Source organism: Amia ocellicauda, chromosome 3 (assembly GCF_036373705.1).
Source record: "Amia ocellicauda isolate fAmiCal2 chromosome 3, fAmiCal2.hap1, whole genome shotgun sequence".
In the NCBI taxonomy this organism is placed as follows: Eukaryota; Metazoa; Chordata; class Actinopteri; order Amiiformes; family Amiidae; genus Amia; species Amia ocellicauda.
Window position 1 is genome coordinate 51,896,435 of NC_089852.1, and position 22,729 is coordinate 51,919,163.

Below are 22,729 nucleotides of genomic sequence, written 5' to 3' on the forward strand. Positions count from 1 at the left end.
AGATGCTTTCTAGTAGTTGTAAATTGTTTAAAAAGGAGACTCAAACATGAAAAAGTGCAGAACTTTCACCAGATATGGAAATTATATTTTGTGTTAAGGTGGCCATGAGACATTTTTTAAATCTGTAAGCAATGGTTAGTCTGTCTTCATTTCAATGGATCTCAACCCTTGTCCTGGGGGCCCAATGCACTGATAGTTGTTGTTCCAACTGGCTCTCAATTACTTAATTGAACTAATTAACTAATCATTTACTTAATCTGACTTGTTCTATTATATATTTATTTAATTTAATTTAACTGTTTTTTGTATTATCATAAACTCTGATTAGGCAAATTAGTTCAAACACTAGAAACACCAAGATGGTCAATTGGACCATTTCCAGTTTATTAAATTAGCTTTCTCTGTTACTCTAACAGTTTCAGCAATCAAACCAACACCAAAGCACTGTGCATTTTAACTTCCCAAAATGGAAAAGCTGGGCAGCCAGGATCGGTAACCTGTGCAAAGTCGGCCTGTCTGGCATCCAGTGGTACCACAGAGGAATCATGGGAGGCCAGGACTTCACGCAGTAGTGACAGTGTCTGGGTGAGGGCACCGGTTGGGCCCAGGTCAAGGGGAGGCAGCTCTATCTGGAGGAGGAAACAGGGTGTTAGCTTTCCTGTACTGCAGTGTATTTCTATTGAGCTTTACCTTTCCCAGTGGCACTAAAGATTTGCAGTTAAGAAGATCTTGGCTGGGGAACAAGGGGGTTTCATATTCTACTGTTGCCAATTTGCGAGCAAGCTGCTATTTTGTTTCCCATGTAAGGCCCAGAGTATAGGAGCCACATAAGTACTTGTTTTACTTTCATTTATATGTTCCACTGTCCTTTCTCCCTCAAATGTAGATATATAGGACTTGTGGAAACAATAGGGAATGATCAACGATCATATGATGAATATGTGATGAAAATTGTTGAAAATGTTATGTCTTATAGGAAAAAAAGGGAAATAATTGATCACTCAGAGAATATTATAATACATAGTACACTTCCTGAATACAAACTACACATCTTAAAAAGGTAACCCTAAGATGAACAGGTTCTGAATTTTGGAATTCACATGGAATTTCAACAAGTGGGGGAAGGCAAAGATAATTTAGATGCTCTAGAAGTGAATGAGTTAGTGTGAGCTCTATGTTTTGTACAGCATTCCTGCACTAAACAAACAAATAGGATGACTTTGTAGCACAAGTCAGGCAGATAAGGAGGGCCCAAACTCAAAGATTTAATAACTAACGTATGCATTTGACAGAGCTTGTGACTACCAGTAAAAAAACAAAAAACAAACATGAAGTGGTTTGAGGATATTACATTTTTAAAAAGCAACTGACATTTTTCATGTTTATTTCTCTCAAGGCTCTTGGCAACTGCTAGTTTTTCAATACACCAGGTCCCTACCTTTAGCGGCACATTTAAAAATACTTAAGAACATTCAATAACCTGTCGGGTCCCAGTAGCGTAATAGAGACAGCCATTAGAATGTAGTGTTCCTGGCACCATCTTTAAGCCGTGCCTCAAAGTGATACATAAGGTTTTAAATTCCTGCAATTTGATTAGGGCCACACTAAGGAGATAATTCCTTCTCCAGCACTGACAAGAGACCTTCTTGGCAACAGTGGCAATGGATAGTTACAAGTATTGATTGTCCACTGAACACCCTGTTCTCAGACAGAAACTGGGTCGTGTTCAGGGATATTTTGGCACTAATTTGGGCCTGGAAGATTGATGCTGTTTTTCATTCCAGCTTACACGTAGTATGTGTGCACGCCAGTTTCTGAAATGTTTACAAAGCACATCTGTTTCCAAAATAAAATCTTGTTGATTTCGAAATGTTCAGCACTGGTTCAGGATTTTGGTCTTCTGATTATTATTTTGAGCTTGACTGCTTATCACTAAAAAGCCTCAAAGTAGTAATTCAAGCATGTCAAGGCAAAAGTGGCCAACTTCATTGGAACTCTTTGTCAGAACTGTCTTGATGCAGTCTAAACATACTTCTCTTCCAATGAGTCAGGCATACTCCCCTTTCTCCTACTGCCTGTCATACCTTCCAAATTTCACTATGATTAAGTGATCAGGATATCTTGCAAAGAAGCTCCCTAAATATCATTAATTTACTTTGGGTTGTTATCTTCCACCACGTATGTGATTTAAGATCACAGAGCTATTGAGCACATGGAATTGTATTCGGTTTCAATAGTTCTTGGTGGACACATTTATCTATCAATTTGTTTTATTATTGGGCTTGCTACATTGACTGGAAAATGACTGGACCAAAACTGTCAGTCACACTCTGACACCTGGTAACTGCCATTTAATCCTCTACATTCCCTCTTCCTTATTTTTGTTTAATTACCATCTCTGCAAGAAACCTAGTAGGTTTGCAGGGTCTGACTTATGATCACAATAAACATTACACTATTTCATTCACAATCATTGATGGAATATTCATGGAATAATCAAATGGCAGGTTTGCAAGATGTGCTGCAATACATAATTTCTATCTTGACCAAGGAATGTGGGCTTTTCTGAATCTTGCACTGCAGTGAAGTTGGAAATGCAATCTAAATAGAAAGTAATTATTTTCCTTTTTACAACCCATATAATTTGATACCCATTTGGATTACTTATATTGCCAGAAAGCCTCATTTAGAAGCACAAATGGAGCAGATGACAGTCACAGCAGGCTTAAAGCAGACTTTTTATGTGCTCAGTGTGAAAACCAATGTGATAGTTATTTGCTATAGTCATTTGTCCTTTTGGTTTGGTGAGTATGATTATTAAAATACTTTTTGTTTTGTATATTGCAAGTTCAGTTTTGTAGAACTACATTCATCACGTCGGTAGGGGGTGAATTACAGTCTTGTTTAAGGAAACTGTGACGCTGACAAAAGGATGAATTCTGAAGTGTTATCTGCTCAGATTCAGCCAAATTCACATATAAAACTGGGTGTAATTCATACAACATTTAACCAATGTGGATGTAACTACCCTCAAATTAAAGATGAAAGTTTACACATAAAGCACATATTGATTGTTTCCTTTTAAATCCATTGTGGAAAATACATTTTCATTTTCCAATGTCACCTGTAACCTTTGTTCATCTGATGGAAATTAAAACAAAATAACACTGGCAAGCCAGTTTTGTATCCGGACTAATGTCACTGATGACTTTTTTCTGCACAGATTTTATTATTATTATTATTATTATTATTATTATTTTTATTTCTTGGCAGACTCCCTTATCCAGGGCGACTTACAACATAAAAAAAACATTTTAAAGCGTGGTTCACATACTCGAAGATATGTAGTAACATAGATAACAGTATATAGGATGTTTCCCTATATTTTGTAATATGATTTCTGTTTTGCTAAAGATTTCACAAACTTTAAGCATGAAATGCATATGTTCAAACAATGGAAATAAATGTATGTGAGGATTTAAAAACATATAAAACAGTATTGTTTCCTTTATGGACCGGATTAGAAAATGAATGGTTTATGAGTTGAACAATAGAATAATGAGAGCTTTTAATAACGTAAGACAAACCTGGCTACACTGCAGTAGCTGGTTGGCAATTTAGAAATAACATTAGGCCAATATATTCAGAAAGAGGAATGTCCTTTGTCTTTCCAGATTTAAAATTATTCTGCAAGGAAAATAAACTCACTAGTTCCATGATGGCCATTGTTCATATTTTATCTCTAGGAAGAAATACTTGTCCTTCCCAAAGATGATAAAAAACAAGGACCGCTGTCTCCTAAACAGACAGAGAGACAGTCTACTCGAAATTAGTTTCTTCTCAAAGAATCAGCCTTTTGATTTTCAGGCCTTTGTGGGGCTGTGTTCCACCTTTGATTTCACTTCTGACATGAATCCTTAATATTTATAAATGATAAATCATGTATTGTGTATATGTGAAATAATTATTTTGTAATGTTTACATTTATTTTGAACAACATTGTTTAAGTATGCATTCAAACAATTAGCAAATACTTAAGAATAGTTATGCTTGACATAGGTAGGTAGGATATGTTTGAGAGGGTATGGATGGTGGAGAGTTACAGGAGGTGCTCTGCTCAGTGATGGAGGGGTAGTCTGAGCCTATTTTTGGGTAAGAGTTCTTGTTTTGTTTGTGTTTAACAGTTATGTACTAAATGTATACATTACGTTGAATGTAGTTTTAGGTTAGGTTTTTGGTGTTGGTATGTCTTCTATGTATAAAAGTATGTGATATTAAGCAATGTGAAATGTCATAGATTTGAGTAGTTAATTTATTGAAATAAAGGAAATTTTATATCTACACTATCTAGACAGATAGATATAGAAAATATAAAATAGATAGCAATATACAGAATATAAACATCCTACATGCAGTACAAAGATTTGTCTTGCAAAGTAATTTCTAAAATATCCTTTCCAAGGGTTTCTAATGAAATGATCTTATGCCTTTTGCAGATAATTTATAATGTAGATTAATCACATTCAGTTTAATCTTTTATATTCACATGTGAAAGTAAAAAAGAAACTAAAAAAAAACATTACTTTTATCATTGGGAACAAATCTTTTGACACCCTTGCCCTGTCATATGCTATCCAGTCACCCACCTTGTCCATAAGCTTACTGGCATGCAGGCTGAGGCTGTTGAAGAACATTTTCTTGCTCAGGATGTGCATCTCTTCAATAGTTGTGAGCAGAGTGGCTGCACTTGTCCTCACAATTCCACTAAAATAGCAAGAAAAAAAATGTGGCTATCCGATTCCATTTCTTACAAAAACACAGTCTGACAGCAGGCTCTGGTATGAACAATAGCAGCTGCCCACAGTACAGAGTAATGGGATGCAATCTCTCCCTCAGTTGTGCACCTTGAGGATGGCGTTCCAAGCCAGCATACCAGACGATATATGTAGTGCTGCCACTGTGTCACACAAATGCAATTCAATCCGGATTAAGAAGGAGTTTTATTAAGAAGAGGTTATTGTCAGTGGTGAATCATAGTGGCACCCCACTTAGTGCTACGACTATTGAGCAAATTTCCTTTCCATGGTGGAGGACAGATTATGCAATGTATTTAGTTCCTGGGTGGAAGGGGGTGTTGGAATGGGAGTTGTGTAATTCATCTTGATTTCTTAAATTGTAATTTTCTTCACCTCAGTTATTAAACTTGGCTCAATGCTACAATTCCTGTTCCTTTTGCAGGAGGGATGAGACAGGCATGGGTCCTCTGAATCCTAGCACCTCAATCAGAGGATTTGACATAGCTAGCACTGTCTACAGGTGCTTTAGAAGCCACAGGGTTTTCTGCACTAGCTCTGGCCTTTAATGGTGCAGTATGCACTCCAGGTGGAGGCATTGAGGGCTATGCTACTTTGGAGTCCTTAGTTTCAGATTTTAAGGTGCAAAATACTGAACACCATGACATTATGGCAATTATCCCTGAGACCCAGCAATTGCACTTTCTTAATTCTGACTGATGTGCATGTATATAGGTATATGAAAGGTATAGGGAACATTCAAACCATTGACATTTCATTATCACATATAGTTAGGTCCATAAATATTTGGACAGTGACACAATTGTCATCATTTCGGCTCTGTACGCCAACACAATGGATTTGAAAGGAAACAATACTTTTGTCAATCACCTGACCTGAATCGAATTGAGCATGCATTTCACTTGTTGAAGGCAAAACACCCCAAGAACAAGCAGGAACTAAAGACAGCTGCAGTACAGGCGTGGCAGAGCATCAGAAACCCAGCATCTGGTGATGTCTATGGGTGCCAGACAGTCATTGACAGCAAAGGATTTGCAACCAAGTATTGAAATTTACAATTTAATTCATGATTATGTTAGTTTGTCCAAATATTTTTGAGCCCTTAAAATTGGGGGGACCACATATACAAATGGGTGTAATTCCTACAGCGTTCACCCAATTTGGATGTAACTACCCTCAAATTAAAGATGAAAGTCTACACTTAAAGAACATCCTGATTCGTTCCTTTCAAATCCATTGTGGTGGTGTACAGAGCCAAGATTATGGCAATTATGTAATTGTCCAAATATTTATAGACCTAACTGTATATGTACATTAGTCACAGCTGTCTCCCCTGCTTTGTCTTTGCTAGTGTAAAGTGGACCAGCCCCTAATATCTGCCATTAGCCACAAGCCCCTTTTCCTGTGATGTATTCATTTAGAAACCAGTACACTCACCAAGCACACTCTGAGACAGAATGGGTTTTGAAAGCCCTTTATCTGAGAGACATGAATGAGAAGCATTAGCAATTGCTGAGATGCATAATGGTGTTTAATTACCATGCACCGCAAATGAGTAACACTGATCAGCTGACCAGTATTCCTGCCACATATCAGACTGAGGGAACAGCTCATCAAAGTTACTGATTTGATCAGGAATGAACACAGACATTGTTTTATATGAGACTTATTACTAATTAATTGGAGACAAATATTGAATTTAAAATATGCCTTATTGGAAATAACAATAATTAAAAAAAAAATCTTGGCATTTTGTGATATCCTTATTATTGACAGAGTAATTATGCAACAATGCTCAATTTAGCAAACAGGAGTGATGCTGGATTTTTAATTTTGTAATGTCTTCCATTTTATTTTTAATTTTTTTAATTTAAGCAGGAAATGTTGTCCTGTCTCAAAGTGTTCCAGTAACTATGGAGTACTAACATTAATCTATATCATTGAAATAGATGTTGCAATGAGCTTGCTACTGTGTGGGGTGCTGTCACGAACAAAACCACCCTAATCAACCCCAAAGGTGACATAGATGTTTAATTACAGGTTTTGTTTCTGTTGGTTTTGATTCTGTGATGTCCTTTTACAGATTTTAGTGTGAAGAAGAAAGCCATTTAAAAGAGTAAGCAGCTGGTGGTTGCTACTAGCATTTTTCACATGCAAGCCTTGCTGTTTTTTCGATACCTGATAGTGTGATGGTAGAACTTGAGCAGGTTGGACATCTTATACAGCAAGACAGCACCTGGCTCTGCTACAATCACTTGTTCAATTCGCACCTGGGACCACACAAAGAGGGAAAATGGAGACAAAACTGTGAAATTTGTTTTAATATTATTGATTTATAAGCAGGTACCCTTACGCCAAGGTACTATTGTTTTAATATATATATATATATATATATATATATATATATATAAGCACTGATGCAAAAACAAATTAAAAATAAATTAGCTTAAGTATTCTGCAGCTGCTGAAATGCTGCATTCAATGTGATTTATATGTTGTGGCTTTTCAAAATTAAGATTGAAGGGAGTGAATGGACACACACAGACAGACAGAGGGATAAATGGGTAAGCGGACACACTGTTTTTCATCTGTCATGAATACATTAAACATTTATGCGATGAGAGTATCACTAGCTTCTCAGTTTCAGCTTAAAAGCGTTATACTAAACTGGACACGTCTGGCCTCTAAACGAGCTATACCCTGGCTTCTCACCTTGAGTGGCCTGCAGACCCCCTCTGTAACGTGTCCCACCACATCCTGCATACTCTCCTCAACTCCTGAAAACAGTTGCAGCACATAGGGAGAATGCCTTAGAGTGGCTTGCCTGTAGCATGACACAAAACAATCATTCCCATTCAATCCTCCAGGAAAGGTTAAGACTGTTGCCAACAAAGAAGAGGGAAACTATCCCACACAGGAAAACACAAGAAATTGATCTGTGCCTGCACACCTATGACATCAAATGCTCATTTTCACTTGATCAATTGGGGTGAAGTCGTAACATCCTGTCGAGATGTGCGCAGCACTCTGGCCATTCGCTAACCTCTACTGAGTTTTAGTTGACGTCATTCAGAAAAGTCAAGAGGAGTCTGCTCTCTGGACAGTACGAAAACCTTCCAGTGGTTTGAACTTCAGATCTGGATTCTCTGGGCGTTCTCCCAGGGTCTGGAAGTGTACCATCTTGGTGTGTTTGGATGTAGTTATGAAGGTTAAAACTTGGCTAAACACTGTAGATTACATGTATTAACAAAAAATGTGCTTATTTGTGTGTTTATTTTGTCAATGCCACTGAACCAGGTAGTCTGCAGTACTGATTCTCCTGCTACTGCATTCAGTAAAGGGGAATTGGGGGGGGAGAAAAGAAGGACATTTCCTAATGTAATTATTAAAATTATGTTTGTGTTTTACATTAGTGTTTATTTACAGTTTGACAAAAAGTATGCTAGCACAAACCTGTGAAAATCATATTGTTTAACCTTATCTTTCTCCCTATTGCCTTTTTGCTACTTGATATTTAAATGTTTTAACTACGTAAACTGGCAGTCACATTACAGCTGTAGAGCTGCTCTGACATTTGACAATTTTTTGACAAAACTTTCAACCTAGCAGTCCTGACCTCAAATAACTAATTCAAACGTGGCAGCCTCTCTGAAGTCAACTTATGATTGAAAGTTTGCCAGGTAATTACATTCAGGTTGACAATTTCCTTTGGATCACTGCTGTGATCAAGCCTGCAGAGATTATGCAGAATTACTGACTATTTTATGGGAAATGTTTGAATATAAGAGAGGAAATATCATTTTAAAACGCTGCCATTTGGCAAGACAGTGAATTTACACACTACGAAATATCATAAATTGGTGGTTTCATATTGAGGGTAACACCTGTAATGATGATTCACAATTTTGCAAAGAAATAGTTAAAATACAACAACTGGAAATGCATTCATATCTATAGGCATCAATACCTCTTTCAACTTAAATAACATGCTACATTTAAAGCCCCATGCACACTGAAACAAACGCTGGCGTTTTGGTGGCATTTTGTTGCCGGCAAGGTCTGTGTACATGGGTTTATGCATGCATATCGACTGCATTTTTCGCATTTTGACCATAACACAACAAGGTTAAGCCACCTTTAACCAAGAACTTGTGACCATAATGAAAAACCGACCGGGTCGTTAGAAATGGCGGAGGTTAAAATTAATGTAGTCGCAGCAATTCTGAGTGTTATTGATGAACCAACAGGTTGATGACATATGTAATGCTAACTATTGTCACACATTTCAGACGTTAGGTTACTTACCAATAAATCATGCAAAACGTGTTATAATGCATTACAGTGTATGCTGACGGTAGTTTGTTTCAAGTTACTTAATTTGATTTTAAGGTAGTAATGTCAAACTTTAAAAAATGAAAAATAAAAAGTTATTTTGAGAAATCAATCAATTGCAGATCTGCACACCCAGACTTTTGGTAGATATAGATATACACACAATGTAATGTCATGTTTTTTTCTCATTTATATTAGTTGATTTAACTTTGCTGCAGTATATGTCAAGACCCGACACAATGCCTATTGTTACGCGACCATTAATTGAGAGCCGAGTCTCATACTGGGTTCACTGGTCCTAATGATGCATGATCGCTGGGTCCAGTGACCACACCGCAAAACACACAACCATATACACCCTGATGACCTGGTCATATCGCGAAAACACACCCAGATTGACATATCGTTTGCTTTTCCCTCTTGACTATTTGTTCTTGGTAGCGAGTCCAAACCGAACCGGCACCCTGGTTAGAAACAATAACCCAGTAAACATAATGGAAGGAAACTGGCAAAACTGGGAAATCATCTTTTACAACTTTTACAAACACGTCCAGAATATGGATCTGTGTCTCCTCTCCTGAATCCACAGGCTTCTGTAGCATCTGGTTACCAAGGCTACAATGCTAATGCCTGCATTCTCAGTTTTCTGTGTTGAACCAATGCTGAGAATCCAGGAGATGTCTGGACCCCATGCCAAAAGTCAAAGGAGAAAAAAGAAAACAGATATGGAGGTGGTGGATAACCAACACTCATTGCTGTTGAGTAGCACAGTTTTCAAGTGGTCAGTTTCTGTAGACAGAAGACATCTTGGCTCAGGTGGCCAGGTGAAAAGGGTTGTGCCAAAATGGCTGATAAAAGCCAATACAGATTCACTGTATTTGGAGTTAAAAGCCAACATAACATGGGAATGGAGTGACTGGAGTAAAACTACAGAGGCGGCACTCCAAAAACCTAATAAAGCATTACACAAGATAGTTGAGACAATCAACATTTTCCTTCTGTAAACTTAATCAGCAGCTGGCCTTCAAAGAAAAACAAATATTAGTGGAAGGGAAATGTGTCCAGAAATATAGAACAGACAAAAAATCATGGAACATGGAAGTTAATACCACACTGCATTTTTAGTCATAAATGAACTGTGTTGAACTTTAACAGCTGGCATAGTGGCTATTAAGGGGACAAAATTAGACAGACAATTACAGACCAATCAGTCTCACCTGCATTACCTGTACAATTTTGGAAAAAAATGATTAGACAGAAAATAGAGGAGCATCTTAATGAAAACCATATTCCTGGAGATAGTCAGCATGGGTTTAGACGAGGCAGATCATGGGCCGGATTAGTCAAAAATTTGACCAACCTGCTAATAGAAAACTACAGAACTGTACTCAGTTGCGGCTTCATTTTTAGTAAGATGCCACTTTCTTCTAATCAGAAATGTAACCGCTATGATGTACAGGTTTGTAGTTTGTTATTAGCGGGTGGGTCAAAGTTTTGATTTAATCCGGCCCCATGACTTACTAATTTATTCGAGTTTTTTGAACATACAATTGCAGCTGTAGATCACATGAAAGCATATGATATGATATACTTAGATTTTCAAAAAGCTTATGATAAGGTTCCACACCAAAGATTGATCCTCAAATTGGAAGCTGTAGGTATTCAGGGTAATGTAAGTAGATGGATTATGAACTGGTTGATGTATAGGAAACGGAGGGTGTCGATTAGAGGAGTTGATTCTAACTGGAGTGAGGTTGTCAGTGGAGTTCCACAGGGATCAGTATTAGGGTCTGTGCATTTTCTAATCTATATTAATGATCTGGACTCTGGGATAGTTAGCAAACTTGTCAAATTTGCAGATGATACTGAAATAGGTGGCTAAGCAGATACAATCTCGGCAGCTCAGGTTATTCAAAGGGACTTGGATAATATTCAGTTGTGGGCCGACACCTGGCAGAAATTCAATGTGGACAAGTGCAAGGTATTACATGCAGGTAATAAAAATGTCCACAATAATTACACTATGGGAGGAATAGAACTAGATGAAGTAACGCATGAGAAAGATCTAGGGGTCTACGTGGACTCCTAACTTTCTCCATCCAAACAATGTGGGGAAGCAATAAAAACAGCAAACAAAATGCTAGGGTATATTGTCAAAAGTGTAGAATTTAAAACAAGGGCAGTAATGTTAAGACTGTACAATGCACTAGTTAAACCTCATCTGGAATATTGTGTACAGTTCTGGGCTCCACACTTCAAGAAGGATATCGCTGCTCTAGAGGCAGTTCAGAGTAGAGCAACCAGACTTATTCTAGGTCTGACGGGAATGTCCTACTGAGAGACTGAGGGAACTGAACCTTTTCGTCCCTGGAACAGAGAAGACTATGTGGGGACTTGATTCAAGTCTTAAAAATCATGAAAGGCATTGATCACATCAAACCAGAGGAGCTTTTCCAGATCTGCAAATGGAAATTGGGCTTCACGACATTCAAGACAGAAAACAGAAGACCCTTCTTCACACAGAGAGTTGGAACCTGGAACAAACTCCCCAGTGATGTGGCTGAATATGAAAATTTGGGAACATTCAAAAATAGACTGGATAGGATCCTTGGATCACTTAGTAATTAATGGACACCAAACAAGCATGATGGGGCGAATGGTCCCCTCTTGTTTGTAAACTTTCTTATGTTCTTATTTAAAATTTGCCTTCCAAAGGAAATTCACATATTATTTGAAACAACAAATTATATATATATATATATATATATATATATATATATATATATATATATATATAACAAAAGGTATTGAACTGTTTTACCTTGCATAGTAACCAACTTTAATAGAGCTTCTAGATGTTCTTTCTCAGAAGCAGTGGCTTGATGTAACCAGGCCAGCATATCTCCAACATACCTGGAAGAGCAGAACAACTTATGCTGGCAAATCAGTAACTGTTATTACCGCAGATAGATAAAGCCTGGGGTCAAGTACAAATAAATGCACTTGAGTACAAGTATGTACTTTGTTGAAGGCTGAGTACAAGCACAGGTACGAGTATGTGTTTTAATCAATGTACTCAAGTACAATTTACAATTGCTTTCAACACCACTTGTTTATTCTTCCCCCTGACCAATGAATAAGACATTCTGCTATCATACCACATATTGACAAACCCAAACCATATTTGGATCAATGTTATCTGTGATAAATAAATACTGTCAATTCAATTATGTATATTTATTACAAAGTGCTTATGTCATTTTTCAGATGCGTTTCTGCTATTCGGTTATTAAAGAACACATCACATTATTTGGTAAGTTGTAGGCTACATTTGTAAAGGTTAGAAGTTGCTAATATGATAGAAACAAACTGGAAAAGTGTTCTATGTCTTACTTATACACTATATGTAAACATACATAAAACCATAATTTTAGGATCCCCACTAGTTCCCCTTCAAGATCGAGTGTAAAGTTTTGACCTACTCCACAGAAATCAACAGGACAATACATAAAAATGATTAGTGTACATAACACATCTGGGCTCAAGTACTGACTGCCTTTCACTGGAGTAAAGGAGTGGAATGTATCCTCTTTAAATTTGGCAGATTAATACCAGATACTAGGTATGAAAAAGTAGAGAGTGGAATAAAAATAAAAAGTGGAGAGTATTTTAGAAAACATCAAAAGCATAGACTCCTATGCTGAAAAGTCAACCCATCCTCAAAGGCCAGCCCTTATGCCTTGCAATGTAATGATAAAGTGAAATTAAATATATGCAAAACTGTTTCTCTGTACTTGGGGTGGTACTTCGTAAACACGTAGCATAGCACACTGTACTTGTCCATATTCTTCTGCTGATGGCCAGAAAAACAATTGTGCGGACTTAAATTCACACTTGCTGAAAGCTCACGTGTGACGGGGCAGACAGTCAGGAGGAGGTGAGCTTCATTTCAGGGAGCTGTCGATATCTCAGCCACTTCTTAGGCAACTAATGTTCTAATAGGAGAAACATTCCTAGAAAAGCAGTAATTGGGAACATGCTTTAATTCCTGTAACTGAGGAAAAGGCACATTGTGCTCATTTAAATGGGAGCAACCACCTCTGCAGTTCCCGCAGTCAAGTGGACAACTTCAGGCTAGGTTTTTTTTATTATTATTTTTATTGAAGCCAATCTTAATAAGAGTTATCAGAAAACAAATAACAAAGCAGGAGAAAACTTGAGTATGTCATGAAACTGGTTGTGCACGTTAAGCAGTCATGGCTCACAGAGACAGAGCTAGCTGCCCCTGGAGCTGTTAAAAGAGTTGATCTCCTTTCACTTAGTATAGTGATGAGGTAGGGGCTGTAAGCAGTGCTATAATGTGCTATGCTATCAACTCCCAACTTTGGGCATATTGTACATTTGCCAAATTAATAATTATGTCACATCACCTTAAAGTTATATTGAAATAACTGTCTGTATATGTCTGTATCTAAATTGCCCTCTCTGTGTATGTATGTATGTATGTGTGTGTGTGTTGCCCAGCGATGGACTGGCGTCCCGTCCTGGGTAGTATTCCTGCCTTGCGCCCTATCCCTGCCGGGATCGGCTCCGGCTTCCCCGCGACCCTCACCAGGATAAGCGGTTTCGAAAATGGATGGAAGGATGGATGCGCCTCTGTACCTAAGGCAGCATGGGAATCAAAATCCAGGAACTCCTGCTGAATACCTAAAGTGGATTCTGAATGATGGTCATATTAAGATTTTTCTTTTGATTCTTTCAAATAAATGGACACATGTAGGAATGTTTTATATAGTTTGGACTGACAGTAACCAAGCAAATGACAGCTACAGTCTGTCTACAGTGCTGTGAATTTTACAAAGGGCAGTACTACCTCATGGGATCATGCGAGTGCATTTCAATGGGCCGAGGAGTACCTCCCGGGCCTCCGCGAGTAAGAGCGTCGATGAACCCGCGGACAACGGCACACCTCCTGGCCGTCCCAAACTCATCCAGGGTGTACCTGCACAGCGAGAGAAAGGGAAGCAAAGTCACCACAGAGAGAAAATACAACTATGTGCCTGATGAATGCTACTCAAATCCTACACACGACAAACTACATTGTTCTTGTTCGGTTTCTTGGCAACAGAGTTACACAGACAACTCAAGTGGGAATATCTGCTAAAACGTATTTCTGCAATTTGTGCCTGCACATTTTGGGCACAAAAAGTTGGTCAGACCACAAGAGTTCGGCTGCGGATAGACTAAACAGAGACAACAGCAGCAAGGGGGGAGTGGAGTTGTGGATTACAGGAATAGAGTGTGCCTATCACTGTCCGTCCTTGAGCAAGGATGCCAGTCACTATCACCACCTGAGAATGGAGGGAAAACATGTGGCTGAGGGGCACAACAACTGTTTAAGTTCAGGGAATTGTCCCCCCCCTCTTAATTCCAGGCAAAGCTGATGCACAAACAGAACAGCAACTGAAATAACAGTTGTTGGAAGGTGGCAAACATTTAATCTTTGAAGGTTTATTGTGGCTAGTGACATTCATGACACTATTAATACATAAAGGCATATGGGTTGAATGGCCTCCTCTCGTTTGTAAACTTTCTTATGTTTCTTAATTCTTAATGTGCATAGTGTACAAGCAGGTAATACCAATATTCTTGCTTGGATGTCTATATAAGCAAATGGCACAGTAAACATCTGGTCTGTCATCTGCATCAGGCTTAGACTTTTTTAACCACCATGGTATTGTGGTTTAGGTTAAAGAAAAAACGACTGATAAAAAAAATAATACAAAGTAATAGGCATGTCATATTTAAGTGCACCGTTTAATTAGTGTAATAAAAAAAACTATGTTTACATTAGCTTATTTCGTCATATGGGAAACTGACAAGTGGAATCGAGTTCTCAAAAGCAGACACTGTCCAGACAAGCACGAGTCCTTCAAAGTTAGACAGACATGTTTGAAGCATGGTTCCCACAGACCGTCATGCTAGGCATATCAAAGGTTAGATCTTGTTTGAAGGACACCAGGCAGAGGTTTAAAGGGGGGAAATACAGATCTAAAGATGGGTTTCTCCAATCTTCAATATGATTTATAATCTTAAAACTTTGAATTCAGTTTATTTACTGCCCCTGCTTTATAAAATTACACAGGACTCTCCTTTAGCTATTTCCATATGATCTCTAAGAATAGCTCAGAGATATCTCTTAAGAAATAAGTCACAAGTGATCCAAGTCTTATCGATTTCCCACACTTTTACAGATGCCTAGGTACACCCTGGAAATCTGAATTAAGCTTCAGATAAGTCAGAAGACTATCTCATGCAGCTATTTACATTCCCATAGAGAGAGAGGGAAGGCAGCATTCAAAGCAGCAGCTTCTCTTTCGGCAAATAATTGGGAATGAGAAAGTTGAGGTGCTACAGCGGTTTGAGAAGAATATTTAACAGTATTAGTGGATTTCACATTGCCTGCTGGTAGTGACTGGGATAAGACACCAGCTTTGTTTGTTTCTTTGGCTACTCATTTTACATTCTGTCAGTTCTCCAACAAAAATCCCTGCTTGTTGTGCGTTTCCTCTGAATTTTGTACTGATTACTGTCTGAAATATGGAGCAATATGCACACAATCCAAAAGAGAGATTGAGACTCCCTCATTTAAATCACATTCCTGTACACATTTTAAAACATCTGGCTGGTTTTCATTTGTTTACAATCTTTACTGGTATTACTTGAAATTTGAAATTGTCTGACTCAATCTGTGACATGGCACACACAGGTCAGGCTCATTGGTTTCTAATATTTTTTTTATTATGATTTCTCATTTATTTTTAATAATAATCGATAATTCTTCAAAGCCCGAAATGAAATACTTTAGGATAAATCAGGGGAGCCCAATACGTTGATCGCGATCTACTGGTTGATCATGGAGCGCTTGCCAGTCAATTGCGAGAAGATTTTTGGAAATAGAATAATGTTCTGTCATTACAGAGTGACCTTACTGAGACACTATGTTGGTTTTTCCTTTAATTTGTCACCCATCTGTAGTTTCCATTATTAATGAAATTGGCGGCCTCAAGTGGCAGCAAAGGGGAACTGCATCAGCTCCACTTTTCACAGAAATTAATTGACATTTTGTGGCTTTAAAATTCTAGCAATTAAACTACACTGATTTAACCCACCTAAAAACTAATAAGCTAATCTATATAAGAAATGAGGGCTAGAATGTATCTCATAAAAAGGTGGGATAATTACTGCCAACCCATAGGGTACTATACTACTGCAGCCCCTATGAACACTTTCATATAAATGCTTTTAAAAAAGGAAACCGAGTCCTTCATGTCAATCTGGGTGTATAAAGAATGTGCATCTTGCTTTTTTCTACAGGCTGAGTAGCTCTTGCTACCAGCGCAACATCAGAAATGCAGGCCCTTTCAAGAACATGCATCTCCATTCTGTATTGTGGTAGTCACTTGATGTGGTATATGCTAGGGTCCCCCATAGAGTCAGAAGATTATATTTAATATCAGGATTCTCAAACTTTCAAATTCGCAACCATGTCTGAACTAACTATCTGATTAACTGGACGAACTGAATACCTTAACTTGCATGCAAAAGCAGCAGGTAACGAGCTGGATGGCAACTGGACGTTACACATCCTGATATATTCTGCAGTGTAATATATTGCATCTAATTTGCACTATTCCTTAATCTCTCATCTCCGGTTTCTACATAGATTGTCATTTGACATGTTTAATTTTGAATGCTTTATCAGGCATACAGACATATTCATTCTATTTGTAAGTATTATTATTTTAAAGAGCTGTCAGAATACTAATCTGCTTGTCATGCAGAAGCTGTAGTTCAATAATAAAAGCAACAAAAACATAAATTACATACAGTAACAGGGGAAACACTGGTGATATAAAAACACTGCTCTCATTTCTATGCAAATATAATCTCAGCCTTAGCATAAAGACAGGTCTTAGATTGGTTCTTTATCACAGGCCTTTGCCACACAGGTCTAAACAAGAGTGCACTGTGTCAGGAATGGTAGTGGGAGAGAACTCGAATCTGGGCCCCACCTCAGGGTCCAGGGCGGTACTTACTTAAACAAGACGGGCCGGTCCTGCAGGGCTTCCATTGCCTGGCTCAACACGGGGGTGATATCACACGTCTCTTGGGTCAGCCCTCGGCACTCGTCTGCAAGAACAGAATCAGTGCAGTAACCAGGAGTCCTCATTTTAAAAAAATTAGAATGCAGTTTAAGTTATAATTTAGTTTACCATAAAACAGAGGACCCTTGCATAGTTGTTGTAGTAGTCAGTGTAGAAATGACAAAAACTTGCTGATTGATAGAGCCACAAGAATTAAGTTCACCCCAAAGGCATTTGTTGTTTTGGACTGCAGAGGCATTCTGCCATTCTTTTGACTGTACTGTAATGACCCTGGTTGAAGTACCCACGTGTCCCTCTTTCTTGGGTATCAGAGTAAGAAAACACTTTTGAATTGGTGTATCATTCATCAACAAGTCTGTGACCTCCTATAAAAAGCTTACACTTTAAATGTAGCACATTTAAAGCATTTTGTGTTAAAACACTGCAGGCTATCAGGCCATTTGGAATTCTTTCTTTCTTTTTTTTTTTAAACAATCCTTATTTCAAATGGTGCTCAATATATAATCATGTGTTGGTAAGAGGCATCATATGCATAGAGATGTATGTTAAGAGCCTCTTTTCAAAGGTCCAAACTTAGACTATAATGCTGTGCTGAACACAATTGTTTCTAGGTCACTGTCAATGAGCACAGCAAAACTTCATTAAAATAAAGCTAAGATGACTCCTCTACACTGACCAGTGTTGGATCTGAACCCAAATCTGGGGAAGTTTAGAAGCTTAGCAAGTCTGTAAGCTGTTCCACTCCACTTACTGACTGCATTAGCTTATGGTTTAAAGTATCTGCCCTGTAATAAACAGTTAGAGGAATTTACTAAGCCACTTGCAGCAATTGCCAGTAACACTGGCAGACTTAACTTAACAGACCGCAAACACTATTTAAAGAGTAAATTATAGGTTTCCGAAAAACGTAGCATGAAATATCACTGCATGCTGCTAAAACAGGCCTGTATTTTTAGTTTTTTTTATGGGTCCTATCCTCAAGAGTGTTTAAACATTTAACTCCAGTACAATCAGTGCAACCACTTAGCTTCATTTCATGTCAACCTATGTTGTCAAAAATGACGTCTCTGATATTGCTCGTAAGCTGGTAGCGAAAGCCCAGCTCTAGGTGCTTCCGTCACATTAAAGTTTGGAGGAAGACATCTTCCTCAGCTGTGGCAGGTGACACCAGACAGATGACAGGGGGACAAACACTTACAGACAGCAGAGGTAGAGCATCATGTGAAGGTTCAGTTCTCTCAGATAATGAGGTAGTGGAGCACATGGCTCACTAGTAAGCGAGAAAGTTTGTTGTTGTATGGCAAGCACAGGAAATCCCATCCCACCAGCCAATTGTGTGTTGACCTTTAAACATTCCCAGGCATAGCTGGCTTATGACATAGTCCAGAAAGGAGCCAGGACTAAAAGGCTCCTTCTGCACTCTAAGTGGATGCTTTCGCTGGTGGAGACTTCTATGGAAGCCATTAACATCTGTTCTCAACACATAAGGTGTTGGTGGAGAGGGACTTATTAACCCCAACTGGCCTGTAGCCCTCCCACGAACGTAATTTGGGTCCGCCAGTGCTCCATTCAGCCAAGCAGACCCTCGATACTCACTCTGAGCCCAGCGGTACAGCTGTTCATACGACGTCTCCTGGAGGAGAGCCATCTGCTCCATGATTTCTAGACTGCGAAAAGATAAACAGCAGTAGTCGTGAATAAGTGGCAACAGCAGCAAAAACAGTGATCATTGTAACAAAACAACAAAAGCATACACAAAAAGGAAGAAACTTAATGGGGAAGAAAGAAAATCAATTAGAGAAGGAGGAGAAGGAGAAGAACAAGAAGCAGAAGGAGATGAAGAAGCAGAAGAAGACTTGTTTAAATTCCAATAATTACAATAACTAAAGTTCCTGGTCTTTAAACACAAGAGTGATCTGTGTGGACTGGGGATCTCCAGGACAATTATGGGCATCACCGTCTTAGAAGTCATGGGTATAAGCACAAAAGAGCTGTACTTGGTCACTGTAAGGCACCTGTGGTGTGGCTAGTGGGCTCAGCATGGTGTGTCCTACAGTGTGGTTGGGGGGGTTGCACTCACCCGGCTGTCTGCTGGTTTGTTCTTAAGAGGATCTTCACATCATCGTGGATATGCTTCACTCGGGTCAGGGCCTTGAAGAAATCCTGCAGGGATCAACAGGACACAATTATACTAAAAACACTATATAACACTGATTAAATATGGCTTAAATATGAAAGTCTTTGATTATGCAAAAATTAGTTATATTTATTTGTTTAGTTCTTGTAGGAGCTCTTTAGACTCACTGATATATGCTCCACAAGCTTACATGCATATACTTTCTTTAAGGAACACGAGGAATTAAAGGGTAAATAAAAAACAAGTATTGTAGAAGATTAAATAATTCTGCCCAACTGAAGGTGATGAAATAGAACAGGGGCAGAATTTGCTAATACTGGGACAGCATTGATTCTTTGGGTTTCTGAGAATAACCAGACTCTGGCAAAGTTCCACCCACAGACTTAGTGAAATCACACTGACTCATATTAAAATTGGGAAGAAATAAGCAAGGGCCCGTGACAGCCCAGACTTCTCATGGAAACGAGTGCAAATATGGGAAAACACTGTGCAAAGCAATGTAACTTGGGTGTGTGCCAGCAGACTACCCTCGGTTTCTATCTCCTTATGAAGGCTGGGTTAACAGAGTTCTTTTTTAATTTTGTATTATTGATATTGGCATTTAATTCCAGATGTTGAATTTTAGTGAGTCGTACAATACATTCCTCTCACACACCTGACACCATCAGTCAGGGGAAAAAAGCTGGGTATGAATATTTTCAGACTGTGTATGACTTTGACTAGGCATACACAATATGTTTCTCTTACACCTCTCTTTAAATATAGCTCAGACTTCCCCTAAAGTCATAATAATTATTATATTTCTTAGCAGACGCCCTTATCCAATTTTTACAATACATCACATTATTTTTTACATACAATTACTCTTTTATACAGCTGGGTTCGTACTACTGTGCATGCAAAAAGTGAATTGTCTTGCTGTAAGTGAAACTAACAGTAACAGGGTTTCTTTTGAGCCTGTTACAATTACGTAACTTCCTTAGACTATTCAAGCCTATGGTGTCTTTTAGCACAGCAGGTTTTCGCTCATATGGGGCTGTTAGACGTGTGCTGGAGACAATGGTTGGAAACCGAGATGGTGTTTGCTTTACCTCTGTGACAGCAGTATCCCTGCCCCCCCGCAGTGTGCTCATCTCCTCTGATGACAGCTGGAACTTTGCAAGAAAGGCTCTGGCAACCTGGGCTCGAACCTCCAGCTGGTGACTGTGGATGGACAGAGAGAGGGAAAGAGAAGGTAAATAAAGTAGCAAAGTGAGAAGGGGCAGGGAGCAGGTGACAAAAGCAAACGACAAAGATATTGTAATTCACTGTACAAATACATAAATGTTAACATATTTTTCAATATACCCATATACATCAAAATGACAGCATTTTACTGTAAAAGTCATAAGAAGACATGGGGGAGTGCAACTTCAAACGTTCAAAAAGTTAACTTCAAAAGTTAAGTTAAGTAAATTGAAAGATCAAACCATTGATAGCGCAGATAGTAATGTTTTTATCCTTTTCAAAGCAGTATAGACTTAACACTGAAACATGGCAGGTGCTATTTTAAACAGAATAAACTATTTCAGAAAGAGTCCCACTGCAACAATGCTCTGCACATAGATTTAATAGATTTATGTCCAAGCTTTGACATGAAATCCATAATTGGTTTTCAAGGAAATAAAGGACTACTGTGATAGTGGAGCAAGAGCAAGTTAATAAGGAGTTGGCGGAACGAGTACGGGTGTTGGAGGAGCACATAGATACTCTTAGAAATATAAAAGAGGCAGAGAATTGGCTTGACTCGGTTTGTAGAAACACGGAATCGTCCTCTGTAGCAGCGAGAGGCCACACCGGGGGCAGGATCGCTGGGTCTTGGTAAAGAGAGGCTCTAGAAGCACGAAATGAAGAGCTAGAGGTCCGGCGCACCAGTCTCCCATTCGGACCACAAACAGATTTGAACCCCTCGGCGGCGCGTCTGCTGAGAAGGTGCTCATTATTGGAGACTCCATAGTTAGAAATCTAAAGATTGTGTCACCAGCAGTAGAAGTAAAATGCCTCCCGGGAGCCAGAGTCTCTGACATCGAAGCTAAATTGGAGGAATTGCTGGCACTAACTATATTAGACATAGACAATCAGAGATTTTAAAAAGAAATTTTACATCGCTATGCAAAACAGCGAAAAAACTATGTCAGAAAATAATTGTCCTGAGGTTAAATCTTATACAAACAAAATCAATAGTTATACTATTAAAACAGTAGTTTGTCATAGGCTTAGATGTATTCCTTCCTCTCGGGGCCCTCGTTTCAACAATCTAATAAAAAAAAAGACAAATTACCTGCTCACATTACTCCTCCCATGTATAAGCTTGCTGTCTTAAACATCCGCTCACTATCTAGCAAAGCAGCCTAAATAAATGACACCATAACTGACACACACATAGATGTGCTCACCTTGACTGAGACCTGGTTAAGACCAGACGCCACTATTCCATTAGTAGAAGCCTCCCCTAATGACTTCTCTTACTGCCAGAAGGCCCGTGCAACAGGCCGCGGGGGGGGGCGGGGCTGGCCACCATCTGCCGCACAGACCTGCGCCTGTCTACTAAGCCATTAGACAGCTTCACATCTTTTGAAATTCACCAGGTAGAATTTAGGCTTAATCCACCTCTTCAGCTTATAGCTATTTATAGGCCACCAGGCCCCTATTCCTTTTTTATGACCGAATTTAGCAATCTCTTATCTGACTTAGCCATACATTATGATAAACTCATTGTTTTGGGGGACTTTAACATACATATTGACATTAAAAACGACCCCCTCACTGTTAGTTTCTTGTCCCTATTGGAGTCTGTAGGCTTCACTCAGCATGTCTTGACCCACACATCGTCACAATCACACACTAGATCTAGTTATTACCCGTGGGGTACAGATTCACAACATCATAATATCACCCCAAAACCAGACTATTTCCAACCACTTCCTCATTACATTTGAGCTGCCTGGAGTAGAATTAGACACACAGGACAGGAATATAGAAACTCGCTGCCTAAATCCCACTGCTATTCATAAATTCACTACCCTGTTGCCAAATGCTAGTTTTATCAAAACAGGATCTGCAGATGAATTATTAAATAATTTCAAAAATACACTAAGCACTGCTTTAGATACAGTAGCCCCATTAAGGACACGACAAATTAAACCAACAAAACACTCACCATGGTTTGACGAACACACTCGCTCACTCACAGAATGCCGTAGATGTGAGCGTAAATGGAGAGAAACAAAACTAGAGGT

General features: G+C 38.8%; 1 protein-coding gene across 1 annotated transcript in view; it reads right to left on the reverse strand.

The window, feature by feature from the left end:
- cog6 (component of oligomeric golgi complex 6) overlaps positions 1–22,729 on the reverse strand; it is an 89,753-nt gene that overhangs the window by 26,703 nt on the left and 40,321 nt on the right. The window contains exons 5-14 of the mRNA XM_066699903.1: positions 20,543–20,654; positions 19,395–19,477; positions 18,911–18,981; positions 17,246–17,339; positions 14,020–14,148; positions 11,968–12,059; positions 7,527–7,591; positions 6,993–7,084; positions 4,647–4,764; positions 498–629 (exon numbers count right to left, since the gene is read on the reverse strand). Of these exons, the coding sequence (XP_066556000.1) occupies positions 498–629; positions 4,647–4,764; positions 6,993–7,084; positions 7,527–7,591; positions 11,968–12,059; positions 14,020–14,148; positions 17,246–17,339; positions 18,911–18,981; positions 19,395–19,477; positions 20,543–20,654 (988 nt within the window). The remainder of the gene's footprint in view (positions 1–497; positions 630–4,646; positions 4,765–6,992; positions 7,085–7,526; positions 7,592–11,967; positions 12,060–14,019; positions 14,149–17,245; positions 17,340–18,910; positions 18,982–19,394; positions 19,478–20,542; positions 20,655–22,729) is intronic.